Consider the following 14,534-nt stretch of genomic DNA (forward strand, 5'->3'; position numbering starts at 1 on the left):
TGCGACAGGTTGCTGACCTGTCCAGGGTGTACCTGCCTCTTGCCCAGTGGTAGCTGTGGTAGGCTCTGCGACCCTAAATTGGATAAGCAGATCAGAGTGAATGGGTGGATGGATGGTGTTATTTTAAATGCGTTACTAATTTTCAAAAAGCTGTATAATGACTGTTTATGCAGATTTTGTGTATCAGTGATCTTTAAAATCATTATTCTAGATAATAAGGCTGCTCAAATAAGGGTCTCGGGGCATTTCAACATGGCTACCAAATGGCAAAACATGCTTCTATAAAGATTTTGGTAAAATGTCATGAAAATATGCCAGCTATGGCATTGGGCTGGTGTTATCTCCACTATACAGCACCAGCAGAACAATTGGTGTTCTTACATGTATTTGCATCAATGCTTATCTCACAGGCTAATGTTGTAAAATTATTATCTTCAGTGAACAATTTAACATTGAATACTTGTTTTGCTCTTGCCGCACCATCTTCGTGTTATTATGCTCATGAGCGTTATCAGTAAAAGAGGGCACAGAGCTTTTGGGGGAACACTGAAGTCTTTATAATCTGTTAACAGTGGCGCTGTCTGGGCGCAGCTGTAACAACATAAGCCGTCTCTCTGGCTGACTATTGTCTCGTTTAGTGGAGGCTTAGCGGTGTAGGCGAGGCATCTGAAAGTGTCCGTGACGGCAATAAAGCATTTCTTCAGCCCTGCATGGGAATATATGAGGGCCCGGAGTGCAGGGGGCCAGCTCGAAGGCATGACATTATCATCGATAAGATCTGCCAGTCTGCATAACTGGTTTTTTTGTCAGTTCCAGCTGTGTGATTCTGAGAATGCAGGACTGTTTGGTGCAACACAAATATCCAGACTGGGATATCTCAGCTATTACAGCTACTGAATTCCACCATGAAATTAATTTGTGCGATTTAAGTACATAATGAACAAAATAAATAACTTGAGCAATCATATTTATGTCCTTTTTCTCTAACTAATCACCTCTGAGTGTGACAGGGACCAGGGGACTGATTTAAGTTATGTATATAGTTAATAAATATATAGACACAAATTTCTCCATTGTAAGTAAGTGTGGAAATATTATGTGTCATACAGTATGTTTATATTTAAGCTTCATAATCCTGCGAAGCTGTCTGTCGATGTCTGTCTGTGTGTTTGCTAAAACGGATTAATGACTGATTAATCTCGCTCCTTGGTGACTGTTTGTGTTGCTGGTGACAGCTGACGAGTTCTCCTTTGATGACTCTGATATATTGTGTAAAATGCTCAAATGTAGCGTCACCTGTTCCACCTGTCCTTCTCTATCAGCAAAGGTCAGTCAGTAGTTTTGAAAGGTTTCTCTGATTATTATGATTCAGTTTTGAGCAATGTATGGTGACGTGGGGAGGGTGACTTCATGCTTTGTAACCAGTTATTCAGGAGTCTTTTGTCACTACCTAAACTCTCATGGGGGTGTCGAGTATCCGATGTTGAGCAACCTCTCACGTTTCCATAACAACCACGGATCAGAGGGTGGTATTGTCATTGATAGTCTGCGAGATGACTTAAGTGATCCGTGCTCCACCCAGTTATTGTTACTGATACAAGTGTAAAGAGACACCAACAGGTGCCTTCTGTCACAGAGAGCCGCCAGACACTCACTTTTTCTTCAGTTCAGTGGAAATGACGAGATTAAAGCGTCACATTGGGTGAGTTATTTAATACGTATTTGTCTGTTTTAGCCCTAAAGTGACCAAGCTAAAGTAGCAGATGTCATTTATTACACTTTGTAAAGGAATATATCATTTTTAATGGGTCCGTTTATGTTTTCTTTATCTATGGCAGATACTCTAAATTATAAAGAATAATACCTTTTAAAACTTATGGTACGCATGAGCAGGGTTTTTCCTGCTCTTTGGTGGGTGTCTCTATATGTAAACATAATTAAGTCAAGCCAGAGACTCTGTGTTACCTTTATTTAGAAGTTTATGTATTTCTACTGATATTTGGATGTTTCTTTTACCCCCATTTTTAAAACATAAATAAATAAATAAATAATAATAATAATAATGGTGAGATGTGATAGACTTTTACTCAGTCTTTCACACTAAAATGTTACCTTTTTGCTTCAAAATAACTGCCCTGAGACATTAAAATGGCTGTGGGGTGGTGGCACTTGATTATGATTATTTACAGTTTGTCAAAGATGACAACTAAAAAAAAAACTCATTAAAAACTAAAATAAATGACTGTGAAGAATTTAAATAAATGCACCTTTAGGTCATTAGATCAAAATTTCACCAAAGCAACAAAAATAAAAAATAATTAAAAATATAAAATAAGTGGAAGACAAAAGCGACTGTTTCATGAACATTGATAATCATACCTCAGTTTTACATATTTTTATTTTTATTTTTTTACCAGCGTACCACGTTCTCACACTTTGCCCGGTGGAAGCAGTTGTTCATCATGCAACTTGTTGCAGCTTGTATGGGTTCATATTGGGATGTTTGAGTTACGGCGTCTGCCTGTCCACCTGGAGTGGCATTTTATCTTACAATGGCAGATTAAAGCTGCATGGTAAATGAATCAGTGTTGTCTGAATGCTCCACATTAAGGTTGTATTGGAGCATGTATGGAAATGTAATCTGTGTGCAGGAAACCACACTATTACAGCTAGATGTTTGCATGCTTTAATCATGTCTGCGTGATGAAGGCATTCAGACATGATTAAATCAGGTTGACAGTGGAAAGCATGTATGGCGATGCTCTCGGTGTGCTGCTGCTAAAACGTCAACCACTCAGTTCTCTGCTTGGGGCTGGTCCCTCTCATCTCTCTACACACGTGTAAAAAAATAAAATAAAAAAATCGTAATCTGTACCAAAAGCTTTTAAATGGAGCCGAAACCTTCAATTTAGTTTTATGTAGCACAAGTTCACAACAACCGTCACCTAAAGCAGCCTTACCGAAAGGTCTTTAAGAAACCCGAAGAAGTCCAGTCACTTTCTTTCCAAGCTCCCATGACCTGGATCACCGAGAACCAACATTGCTCTTGAAGTTGGACTGAAGTTAATTGGTTGCCGGGTTGTCGCTGTGTATGATCTGGCTGTTCTGTTCACTCACCCATACTTTGTGTCAGTATGTCAGTGCAGTGGCTGCTGAAAACCTTGCTAAATGTTCTGTGGTGCAAATATAACCATGGAAAACCAAAGAGGCAGTCTGTCTTCTGGTAAAATTACATATTAAGTTTATTTTTTGAGCAACCTGGCAGAGGAAAACAGACCAACGGACATCAACTGTTAAGTGACTACATTATACTTTATTATTCCTGTGATAAAAAATAATTTTGCAGAGGCAGATGGGGGGAATCCCCACGCCTCTTCATGCCTCTCCATGCAGCCTTGCAAATCGCACCCAGTATATAATGGCTCTGTTAATGACCTGTTTTCTCTGCACTGCAGAGTCGAATCATACTTAATGATAAACACCTACAAGTTTAAATCTGTTTATAATCACCTTCAGCTCTCTGAAGACCTCCACACATCACGTTCTCCTCCTCCACTGTTTCCACTCCAAGGAGTTAAAACTCCAAATATGAATGAGGCGGGGGGAAAAAAGTGCTCTTCTGCTTCTAGAGGATTATTTATTCCTCTTTGCAGGCTTTGTGGGAACTGAAATATTCCTCCTCAGGCTGCCAGCTGAACAGTTACCCGCAGAAAGAGGGAGAGACGTGTGTCTTGTCGTGCTGGTGTAATGATAGTGGCTGCTGGAGAACAAGGCCCCTGCCACAGCGTATTATTTGATTGAGCTGCTGATGATAGCCCACGCTGCCTGGCTGTGTAATTAAAAGCTTTCCTTTGTGTTCCTCAGGTTCCCTGACAGAGCTCCAGGTGATTGTAAAGTGAGAGACAAGCCTGCAGAGTTTGAACATTACTCAGCGCCACCCCCTCCTCCCATGACGGGAGCAGACCCCGACTGCAGACACAGAGCTGCTGCTGCCACCCTCAGCCACAGACCCACATCTATTTCTCTCGACCTCACAGAGACTGCCCCCCCTCAGCCTGAGGACCACAGTCACACAGACCCGCACTCTGGACTCTGGAGAAAGCCCCCTGCACTAGAGAACCCTCTGCCTCCACCCAGATGCCCAGAGGTCGACTCCCACGAGTCCTCTGCCGGTTCCCAGAGTGAAGGCTTAAACCTCTCTGATCATAACTCCGCCTTCAACCACACCCACGCTGTTAAAGGAGACTCTGAGCAGGGCAAAGGACAAGGGGCAGGACATCATCTCTCAGCCTCTCCCTCTGCGTCCTCCTACAGACCTTCAGGGCTGGCCAGCATGGAGGGGCACCGCTCACCATCTCCTCAGTTTTCCCCACAGAGACTCAGCGACAGGCCTCCGGTCTCTCTTCAGGATGAATTCTCAAACAGGTAACGTTTGGGGTTTTTTTTTTTTTTCCCCACACATTTCAAAGCTGCACAACATTCTGAACAGCTACTGTAACTCCTCCGCTCATCGCGTCTTTATGCTTCAAGTACAAAGGGGCTCATTGAGAGTCGCTGCCTCTGTAGAGTCAACATGTGAGTGCTATCAAGGCACAGTAAATTAGAGGGATTCTCTGTAGTTCAATTCAGGGCACAAGCAGTTCTGAGATTATTCTGCTCAAAATGTAAACGCCTCCATTTCTTAATTAAGCCCCAAACATGAAACTGTTTGTTCATTTTCTTGATTCGGACCTAATTGATATCATCTGTAGCAAACGTATGACTGTACAGTACCACAGAAAGTGGTGGGAGGAGTCCAGAGGTCTCGGATATCTGAGCACACTGGGCATGGAAAAAATCTCCTCTGCCATCATGCAATGAAACTTTAAATCAGCTCATGGCTGAGAGAACCACAACAGGACGTTTTCTTCTTGTCTAAGTGGAAATTTTCTTCTCTCTCTCTTTTGCAGGATGGAGCATGTGATAGAAAACCAAAGCTCTGCAGTGAGGAAAGTGCCCATCAGGATTGTGCACTCGGGAGGAAATGCAGAGAAGGAAAATACACCGTTTTTGCAGCACAGCAGCCCCCCTGCCATTGAAGCCGAGGGGCACGCCGTGACTCGGCTCGGCAGCCTCGGAGCTGCAGGTCAGGACTCTGTCTTCTGCGCCTTCACCAGGCAGAAGGAGCCCGATGGGGTCCCACACCCTCAAAAGCAACAGATGCCCCAGAGAGACACATACATGACCACTATAGGAGATCACCTCCAACCGCCGCCACCCACAGACGTGTCCAGCAGCAATAAATTGGCGACAAACACAGGAGTGTCCAAGGCAGAGGATCAGAAAAGAGAGGAGCTGGCCAGGGACATCATGGGGAAGGATAAGTCACTAGCAGATATTCTGGATCAGAGCAAGATGAAGACCACAATGGACTTGATGGAGGGCATCTTCCCTCAAGGGGAGCAGCTGGTGGAAGAAGCTCACCAGCGCAGGAAGGTGCAGCCGAAGCAGACAAACTCCCGGCCCGCTGAGGAAAGGTGAGCATCGAGGTCATCCATAGGTGCTACTCGTGTATGCTGTCACCAGGGGGCAGTGTCAGAAGAATGAGGAAGAACCGGGCTGTTGGTTCTTTAGCCTCGTTCCACTGCAGATAAGACGGCAGAAATGATTCAATCATAATGGAGTGGAACTGACCACTACCAACAGCGTCTGTGAACTTTTAATTTTTTAATTTATTTTTTTATTTTTAATTTGGTGAACTTGTCTTTCACTTTCATTGGCTGAGAAGCTGTCTTGAACAATCAACTTTCAGGCCTTTCAGTGCATCTCTGACACAGTTTTGTTTTTGGTGTCACTTCATGTCGCACTGGTAGCGTTTTAGGAGCTTTAAGCCTGTACTGGATTTTTTTTTTTTTTTTTTAATCTGAAAAAACACCTCTTGTATCCAACTTCCTGTCCTCCTTGTCTTCTCTGCACTGCTTCATGTGTTTGTAAAAGTAAATTATTGATGATTATAGAGTCTGCGTGCAGGCAGAATGCTGATTGGTTGAAAAGTTGGCTTGAACAGGAAAAGGAGTGGCAGCTGTATTAACTACAAAAGGGAAGAAGGATGGAAAAAATCCTCTTGTGTGATAAAACCAGCAGGAGAAGCTCAGACGGCAGATGATGGTCTTTTAATTTAAAGCTATAACAGAGCAGTGGCTGTTACTGAATGTGTTACTGTAGAATTTGCATAACCAAGCAAATCACAGTGCTTCATCTTTAGTTTTGTGATGCTTGGAAATGTGATTTGAAGCTCTGAGCAGCACAATGAAATTTTTCAGGCTTCGGTTCGAGTTGCCCAGTGTTAAAGTCATTGGCTGTAGAGATGTCTGGAAAAGAAATGATTTTTTTTTTTCTTTCATGATTACAGCTTTAATAACCTCACTCTGCTCCGTGTTAGTGTGCAAAAAAGGTTTCATTTTTCCCATACTTACAGACTTAACTGCAAATCTGATGTAGGGGTGAACTGTCCCTTTAAATGTTTGTATTCCCCTCGCTACAAAACTGCTCCTGTAATCAATTTTAACTTTTACTTACAAGCAAGCACCCACATGAAAAAGCGCTGACTCCCATCATCTTTGCAGTCGTGAAGCTGCTTTTATGGCATATTTAAACTTGTGACCTGTTACCTGTTTAACACACCTTGTTCAAACTGATGAGTGTGTCTGCATATACTTGTTAGTCATGAGGTGAAACTTCCTGGAAAATGCTCTTTTCATGCTTTTCTGCATTTCTGAGTTTCTTACTGAATTTATTTCAGGGAAAAGGAGGACAACGTGGCAGCAGCTACCTCGATGGTGACCAGCTCTGCATATTACAGCACATCTGCTCCCAAAGCTGAGCTCCTTATTAAGATGAAGGGCATGCAGGACCAGGAGCAGGAGGAGGAGGACTCTGAAGATGAGCTGGACAATGATTTGGCCAATAAGAAGGTACCAGAAACCAGTGTTTGCTTGTTAAAAAGCTTTACCCTTCGCACTGTTTTGGACTAATCTCTCAGCTTCATCTTTTTCTGCAGCAAGAGCTGATCGACAGCCTCAGCAAGAAGCTCCAGGTGCTCCGGGAGGCCCGGGAGAGTCTTCAGGAGGACATCCTGGACAACAACGCTCTGGGAGAAGAGGTGGAAGCCCAGGTCCAGCAGGTCTGCAAACCCAACGAGCTGGACAAGTTCAAGATGTTTGTGGGGGACCTGGATAAAGTGGTGAGCCTTCTGCTGTCCCTGTCGGGGCGCCTGGCCAGAGTGGAGAACGCCCTCAACAGTCTGGAGGAGGATGCTACGCCAGAGGAGAGGGTGAGCAAACCTTCAGGAATTACTTTAGATAAAGTTCCACTTCAGGCACAAACAAGTGGTGGAAAATGAATAAAAGAAGCTCAGTGTGAGTGTTCAGCTGGAAAAGGTCAGTTAGTCTATTTCATGAAGCCACGCTAAACTTGACCTGCTTGCTAAGAAAATTTTGCGAGTTACATGCGATTGAAGTACAAAAGAATTTACCATATGCACTTTTTCAGATTTCCTCCAGTAATAAAGCATTCAGGGTACCAGTGCTCATTTCCGTTCCTCTGCATCAGGGATGTCAAACATCACGGTCCGCATCCAGCCCACTTTAATCAGTGATATGTCCTCTCTGCCGGTGTACAGTAGTTAAACTACACATTTAATCCCTGAGTTTTCTTATATATAAAAAAAGAAGTGCAATTTTAACAGAAATCTGTCAATATAACTCTTTGGGCTTCATTTTAAAGAATTAAATGTTTATGACTTAATTACTTTGGTGTAGTATTAATGGCCGTGGAGGAGGTCTTTATCAGTAACTGCAGGAAAAAGTACAAAACTTCTGAAAATGGAGTTAAAATCCAAAATCTCTGTTCTCTGTCACATTTCCCAAAGCCATCCAGTGGGCGGGACGGAAGTCTTTGCTGGGCTGATTCTGGCCCCAGCGCCTTATGTTTGGCACCTGCTTACATCAGAGTTGAAGATAAAACGCTGAACAAAAGCACGATTTTGGCTTTGCATTGTTGTTACTTGGAGTGGGTGTAATTGATTTGGTTTTGGTGTTTAATATTGTTTTTCAGCCCTGAAAATTTTGTGTCTGACTCCATTTTATTCATATTAATTTATGAAAGCTAGAAAAGGTAGAATTTTTTTTAAAGCTGTCCTTTTTTAAATATTTTTTTATGTACTTTGAGGGCTTGTAAATCTATTAAAACTATTTTTTTAATCATTATATGAATGGAAAGTTTTGCATGGCTTCATAAAATGTTTCAGTTATTGTATTGAGTAAGTCAGATTTGACTAATACTATATGTATAAATAAATAGGCAGTACTTCAGAGGCTCACACAGGATGCAGCGTGTGCTGGGCTCACGTGAGGACAGAGGACAAAGGAAAGTAGCTCTATCCTGAACCCTTTGTTCTCATTACATCAGGAGCTTTAAGGCATCTGTGGAGCTACTGGAAGGAAGATCTAACAAGTTGAAGCTTTTCTTTGATGGAAATTTATTTAGATGTATCGATACCAAGTGAATAATTTGATATGGGATAGTTAATATACATCCTTTCACACTCTCTCTTTCTTCTTCATCAGCGTACGCTGATTGAGAAGAGGAAGCTGCTGATCCGACAGCACGAGGACGCAAAGGAGCTGAAGGAGAACCTGGACCGCAGAGAGGGTGTGGTTTACGAGATCCTGGCGAGCTACCTGCAGGAGGACAGCCTCGCGGACTACGAGCACTTTGTGAAGATGAAGTCGGCGCTCATTATCGAGCAGCGCAAGCTCGAGGATAAAATCAAGCTGGGCGAGGAGCAGCTGAAGTGTCTGATGGACAGCCTGCCCATAGAGCAGCGGCTGGCCCTCTGAGGAGGACAGACACTGCTGGGTCTGAGAGTCACGTGGTTTCGGCTGCACATGAGCCCTGTGGCCAGCAGATGGCGGCATAGTTAAGAAAATCTGCACATAAACAGCCTATTTGGTGCATTTTCCTGACTTTGTGAGCATGTGTGTACATCACAACCACAAAAAACTCCACAAAACTTTCTTTTTGTAAAGATGGTGGTATTTTTTTTGGGGGGGGGGGGCAACCAACCACTAATGCCCTTTTATGATATTTTTGCTTTGTTTCTTATGATTTATTTTTATTTTTTTTTTAGTAATTTATTATAGCCTTTTGAATCTGGAGGAGACAGTATTTTATCTTCAACCGATTTAGCTGATGCGTGCTACACACTGAGCATTTAAGAGTATTTATCAAGTATAAATGTCACGAGATCTGTCAAATCTGGCTAAATATGTCAGTAAATTCATCATTCTTTACCTTTTACACTCAAACTAGTGGCCTTTTTTTTTTTTTTTTTTTTTTAAATAAAATATCCGTGCCCCTGCTTTCCTCACTGAAGAAACATTTCCTCGAGATGAAGATGCACGCACCTGCAGAGAGAGGAGAGTGTTTAACATCACTAAACAGAAGCAGCACTTGACGTCCAGGCTTGATTGGTCACATTTGAAGTGCGCCGAGAACCACTGCACACACTCTTCAGTCCACTTCTGCAGGTCGCATTATTCAGAGCGCTTTTTAGATTTATTCACAGGCAGAAAAGTGTAAAAATCCACAGGATGATGTCACCATGTACATGTTGACCAGGTGTTTCTGTTTCGTCTTCTCACGTCACCGCGGTTTTGTTTTTCATGGTGCAGAAGTTGAATCTCAACACTAAAAGATGTTCAGATTGATGATTATGCAAACAGATATGGATAAAGAGGTTCTTTTTTTCTTTCTTTTTTTTTTTTTACCTTGACCTTCAAATTTCAGACTCTATGGATTAAATCTGTCTCCCAGATACTGGAGAACTTTTTTTTTTCCCCTGCACATTTCAGTTTGTTACAGTTTCACACACTTCGTGCACTTCTACATCCTAAATGTCTTAAAAACGTTATCAGCTGTGCTCCTTTCTGTCAAATAAACGAGTCTGCTGTAGAGTCTGACTGAGGTCTTCTTCTCTCTGATGTCATTCATTAACTCCACCACACCTTCCTCTCTCTACTGATAAACACTCTTACATAGCAGGGAGCGTATTTAACAGCCCCTTCACGTAACCAAAGCTAATCACACTTCATCGGAAGGATTCGATCTTTATTAATAAGGTGAGACGCATCTAGGTGAGTCAAATAATTAAATATTATTAGGAGTGGTTTAAAGATTTGAATGAATAATCATTAACTACAGCAGTGCTGGCACAGACGGTATGTACGGCTACAATAAAACGAGCTCTTTCCTCGTTTCTACTGTAGCTTTGTTCCTAGTTTCACAATAACTGGCAGAACTCTGTTTTTGAAACATCGGAAGGTAATGTCTTTCTCCTTAACGTACTGAATCTGAAGATGTTAAACCGATCGTATCTTAGCAGAACTTAGTCGAATTAGTGACCTAAAGTGCAGATGTGTGGCTTTTAGTGCTGTCTGTTATTCTTAAATATTAATAACCTGAATATTTGTTAACGTATGCTTAATGCCTGTGCTTTATTTATAGCTGCTTTATTATAAAAGTCAATGTCCACGCTGTTAACGTAAGAAAACAAAGACTACCTTTAAGAACGTGTGCAGTAGTTCAGGGTGAGCGGAGTGAATAAAAAGCGAAACTACTAACTAATATAATAACATGTAATGCTACATTATCTTATACATATAAAACATTTTTTTAATGTTTTGCTGTCTATTCAAAGGGGACGTTTGCATAGTTATCAACATATCTCCAGCAACAGGTTAAATATTCTAATACACTGACTTCAGTCACTGATTAGTTTCTGTTCTCTGTATTTGGCATGAGAAGATGTTTCTGCTGTAGCCAAAGTTAGGACACGCTCACATTAATATGAGATAAACTAAATTATAATTTGGGAGTTAAGAGAATAAAAAATAGTAATAACAAGCTGGAATTAACTGAAGGTTTAATGGGAACGGAAAGCTTTTCACATAAGTGGAAAACATTCGATAAACAGAAAGGGTTTAAATTATGAATATAAAAGTTAAAAGTAGTTGGGGGGGTTTTATTTATACCAAATGAGACTGTAAATATGTGTTCTATCTCTCATGTAGTCTTGTTCTTGTTGACCTGGACCTGAGTGCAAAATTTAATTTTATATCCTGTTCAAATGACAATAAAAATCCTACAAAAATATCATTAGCAGTTGAAATGTTTCAGGCTTGACAAAATCATGGATAAAAGGTAGAAGCTGTGAGTTAACAGTTGATATTTTTATCTGAGAGCATAGATTAAAAGATCAAATCGATGCCTGATAATATGGACGAACAGGTTAGATAAATGTTTATTACGGTTTTTCTCAAAAGTTTGAACACATTTCCAGAACCTGTGGCTCAGTTTCACACAGCTCTAAACATATGATCCTGGTCAAAAACTCCTCAAGTATCTTGCAAAATAAAATGCAGCAGTTTTCACCTACAGCGTGTATGTATAACGAGAAACACTACATAGAAAATCAACGCACAGATACAAAAAGTTCACAGCAATATTTAGAAATGGTTCTTTATTTGTCAAAGTGTTCACCTGAATTTTTTTTTTTTAAAGACACAAACTGCAGTGAAAAGGAAACTTCGCACTCCATAAATGTTAAAGAGGTAAGTATTTTTCAGTTGCATTGAATAGATAGAATAAACTGTAGGAAACTAAACAGCAGAAAGCAGAAGAGAAAGAACCATTTTAACATAAACCAGTGACACACTCCGGGGCCTGATCAACCCTGGCAGGGCCTCCTTGGATGAGGGTGTCTGGTGATAATGGCCGAAACACCCGATGAATCCAAGGTCCACTACTGACGATGTGTCCCAAATTTGAGTATGATAATCTAGATCAGATCTCTAGTTCCTAAACCTAACCAAGGAAAAATGGCAGATTAGCCTGGGTAAAAGAATGAAAGTTGAGGCACACAACGATGTTTGCCGCTGGTAAAGTTTCTGGGCTGCTTTTCCTCATAACAGCCATCCCCCAAGGTTTTCTCCGTTAAAGCAATGCATTGTCAGGGATTGTAACATCTAGTCCTTTACTGAATCAGTTGGACAAGCAATGAGTTAAAATATTTTTTTGAGTGTTCAATAAACATAATAAAGAGCGACACTTGAAGTAGTCATTAAAAGTAATGGAAAAATGAGTAACTTCATAAATTATTAGCCTTAAAAAAACGAATCAACGTATGTAATCACTAAAAAAATGATGAGATGAACCTGGTTCAGGTCTAGTTTAAAATGAGTTCTTTTATATGGTGCTAATTCTGCTGCATCAGCAAACCACTTTGCAACCCAGCTTCTAGCTTTCATATCATACCACTGTCTTCATGTACCACCAAGTTTAAATGACTGCAGATGGAAATAATATGCTGCCTTAAATGTGGTGACCAAACCCTTTAAAGGTTCCCTCAGAGCTCTTTTCAAATCAAAATACCCTTTATGAATATTTAAGAATAATGCCGTAGTCTTAACTTGTACATGAGAAGCGCACAGGTCATCTTACCACGGCCCTGTGTGTGTTGTTGTTTGCAGCAGGAGTGATGGCTCCAGCGATCGGTCGCTCTGAGAATTAGTGGTCAGACTGGACAACAATGCTTTACCTCACTCACACGGCTCACTGGCAGTTCCTGGGCCTGATAGTCGGATTCCTGGCATGGATCCTCACCATGACCACCGCCGGCCTCAACGAGTGGCGTCTCTGGCGAGTAGGCAATGCGTCCATCATCAGCTCGAGCGAGGCCTGGGTTGGTATTTGGAGGACGTGTTTCTACAGTCATGTCCTTCCCGATATGGAGAACTGTCGAAGCATCAGCATATCGGACAGCTTTCTTCCCGTGGAGATCCCTGTGGCTCAGGTGCTGATGATGCTCGCGGCCATCTTTGGCCTTGCCGGGAACATCTGTGCTGCAGTGGCGGTGAGGATGGCCTACTTCTCTGTTGAAGATCGCAGGAGCATCAGGCTAGTCTTCCTGCTGGCAGGGGCGCTGTATTTGCTCACAGGGATGTCCTCCTTGGTGCCACTGGCGTGGAACATGAACTCTGTGCTGAAAAACAGCACCATAGACTTTCCTCCTGAGTTCCAAATCCCTGCTCCTCCTGTCAGCCAGCGAGTTGGCTCAGCCATTGGAGTGGGCCTCTGCGCCTCCATTGCGACACTCTTAAGTGGCCTGCTTTTCCTTTGCTACAGGTACGCTTGGCGGGCCGTGAGCACAGCGGGCCCTGGCGACCAGCTCAATGGCCCCTGGACAGTGACAACACTGCCACGCAAGTCTGAACTGGTAAATAGAGCAGGCATGGATAACGCTGCCTTTCACAGTGAATAAAACTCAACAGAATAAAATCTATGAAGGGAGACTGACTTTAGGGCTTTTTGTTTTGTTTTGTATTTTTTAAAAAGAGGCTAGGTTTGATACTAGAACTAAAAAAAAAAGACTGACTTGCCATATCTCAACCAGAAAACCAAAACAAAGAGCTAAAAGATGCTAAAATTCCTTGTGAACATACAAGGGATATTGATCAATTGTACTTTTATCATAAAAACAATGATTTCATTGTACTGAAAATAAAAGCCAGTGACTATTTACCCTATAGTTTCTATTTTAGGTTTATGTGACTGATTGAAGTTCAGGGATGGCTGCTTATCTACAAAAGTAATAATAAACTTTATCTCTGTTACTGAGGAGTGGTGTGTATGTGTGTGAGTGTGTTAGTGGCCTCAGCTTTTATGTAAGAACTGTTACGATCAGTGTTATTGCCACACAAGCCCGTGGGAGGCGACATAACATTTCAAGGTGTGGCTTCTTAGGAGTCCTGCGTGAGGAGGGGTGAGAGTCGGCCAGGTTGACCCGCACACGTGACCTGGGTAGGAGGCTGACGAGAGCAGGCATGTGAGCGTGAAGAGGGGGCTGCTTCATTGGGGTGATTGTTACCATGGAAGGCACTCATACACACACTGGCCCTGTGGCTGGCTCTACCTCTCTGGAGGCGGCTAGCTGATGGAGAACAAAAAGCCCTCTTCAGACAAGCACAGCACTCAGAAACGCAAGGCTCAGAAGTGGATGACCAGTAGAGCTGCTTTAAATACTGCAGAAAACTACTATTTGAATTAGGTGTAACCAAATTTTATTATTAAAAAAAACAACAACAAAAAACAGGCCTGTAAAAAGTAGTAAATAATTATTTGTCTAAAATGTTCGTCTGTCTCCACAAACCCTACCTACCTATCTCACTTGTGCTGTACATATCCTTTAGCAGATAAAGCTGTTGTGCTTTGTTCTCTATCTTTATCATTTCGTTAGCTTCATAGCATAATTGCCTAAGTCAATGACTTAGGCACTTGTGCTATGAAGCTAACGATTTACGGTGTTTTATGGAGGAAAACTGATAAGAAGACTGATTGCAAATGTGTCATATCAAAGTCTGTAGAATTAAACCCAAAGGTAACCGCAGCTGGATAACATCTCACCCCATAATATGAGATTTTACTTGCAGAAGATC

The 14,534-nt window shown here is 41.8% G+C and overlaps 2 protein-coding genes across 7 annotated transcripts in view; both read left to right on the top strand.

Moving 5' to 3' along the window:
* Positions 1–9,378, top strand: part of shroom2a (shroom family member 2a) — a 43,856-nt gene extending 34,478 nt beyond the window's left edge. For all 6 annotated transcript variants that reach the window (XM_026157819.1, XM_026157818.1, XM_026157822.1 and 3 more), the window contains 5 exons: positions 3,865–4,425; positions 4,950–5,516; positions 6,782–6,953; positions 7,040–7,312; positions 8,607–9,378. In XM_026157819.1, the coding sequence (XP_026013604.1) occupies positions 3,865–4,425; positions 4,950–5,516; positions 6,782–6,953; positions 7,040–7,312; positions 8,607–8,879 (1,846 nt within the window). In that variant the 3' untranslated portion in view covers positions 8,880–9,378. The remainder of the gene's footprint in view (positions 1–3,864; positions 4,426–4,949; positions 5,517–6,781; positions 6,954–7,039; positions 7,313–8,606) is intronic.
* A 657-nt stretch (positions 9,379–10,035) lies between these two features.
* Positions 10,036–13,396, top strand: cldn34a (claudin 34a). The gene is made up of 3 exons (XM_026157825.1): positions 10,036–10,160; positions 11,602–11,651; positions 12,570–13,396. Exon 3 carries the CDS (start codon positions 12,629–12,631, stop codon positions 13,358–13,360), a length of 732 nt encoding a protein of 243 aa, XP_026013610.1. The 5' UTR covers positions 10,036–10,160; positions 11,602–11,651; positions 12,570–12,628; the 3' UTR covers positions 13,361–13,396.
* The last annotated feature ends 1,138 nt before the right edge of the window (positions 13,397–14,534 follow it).

The sequence above is a fragment of the Astatotilapia calliptera genome, chromosome 23 (assembly GCF_900246225.1).
Source record: "Astatotilapia calliptera chromosome 23, fAstCal1.2, whole genome shotgun sequence".
NCBI classification, from domain to species: domain Eukaryota; kingdom Metazoa; phylum Chordata; class Actinopteri; order Cichliformes; family Cichlidae; genus Astatotilapia; species Astatotilapia calliptera.

Coding starts and splice junctions, on each gene's coding strand:
- cldn34a (XM_026157825.1), top strand. CDS start 12,629: ATGCTTTACCTCACTCACACGGCTCACTGGCAGTTCCTGGGCCTGATA.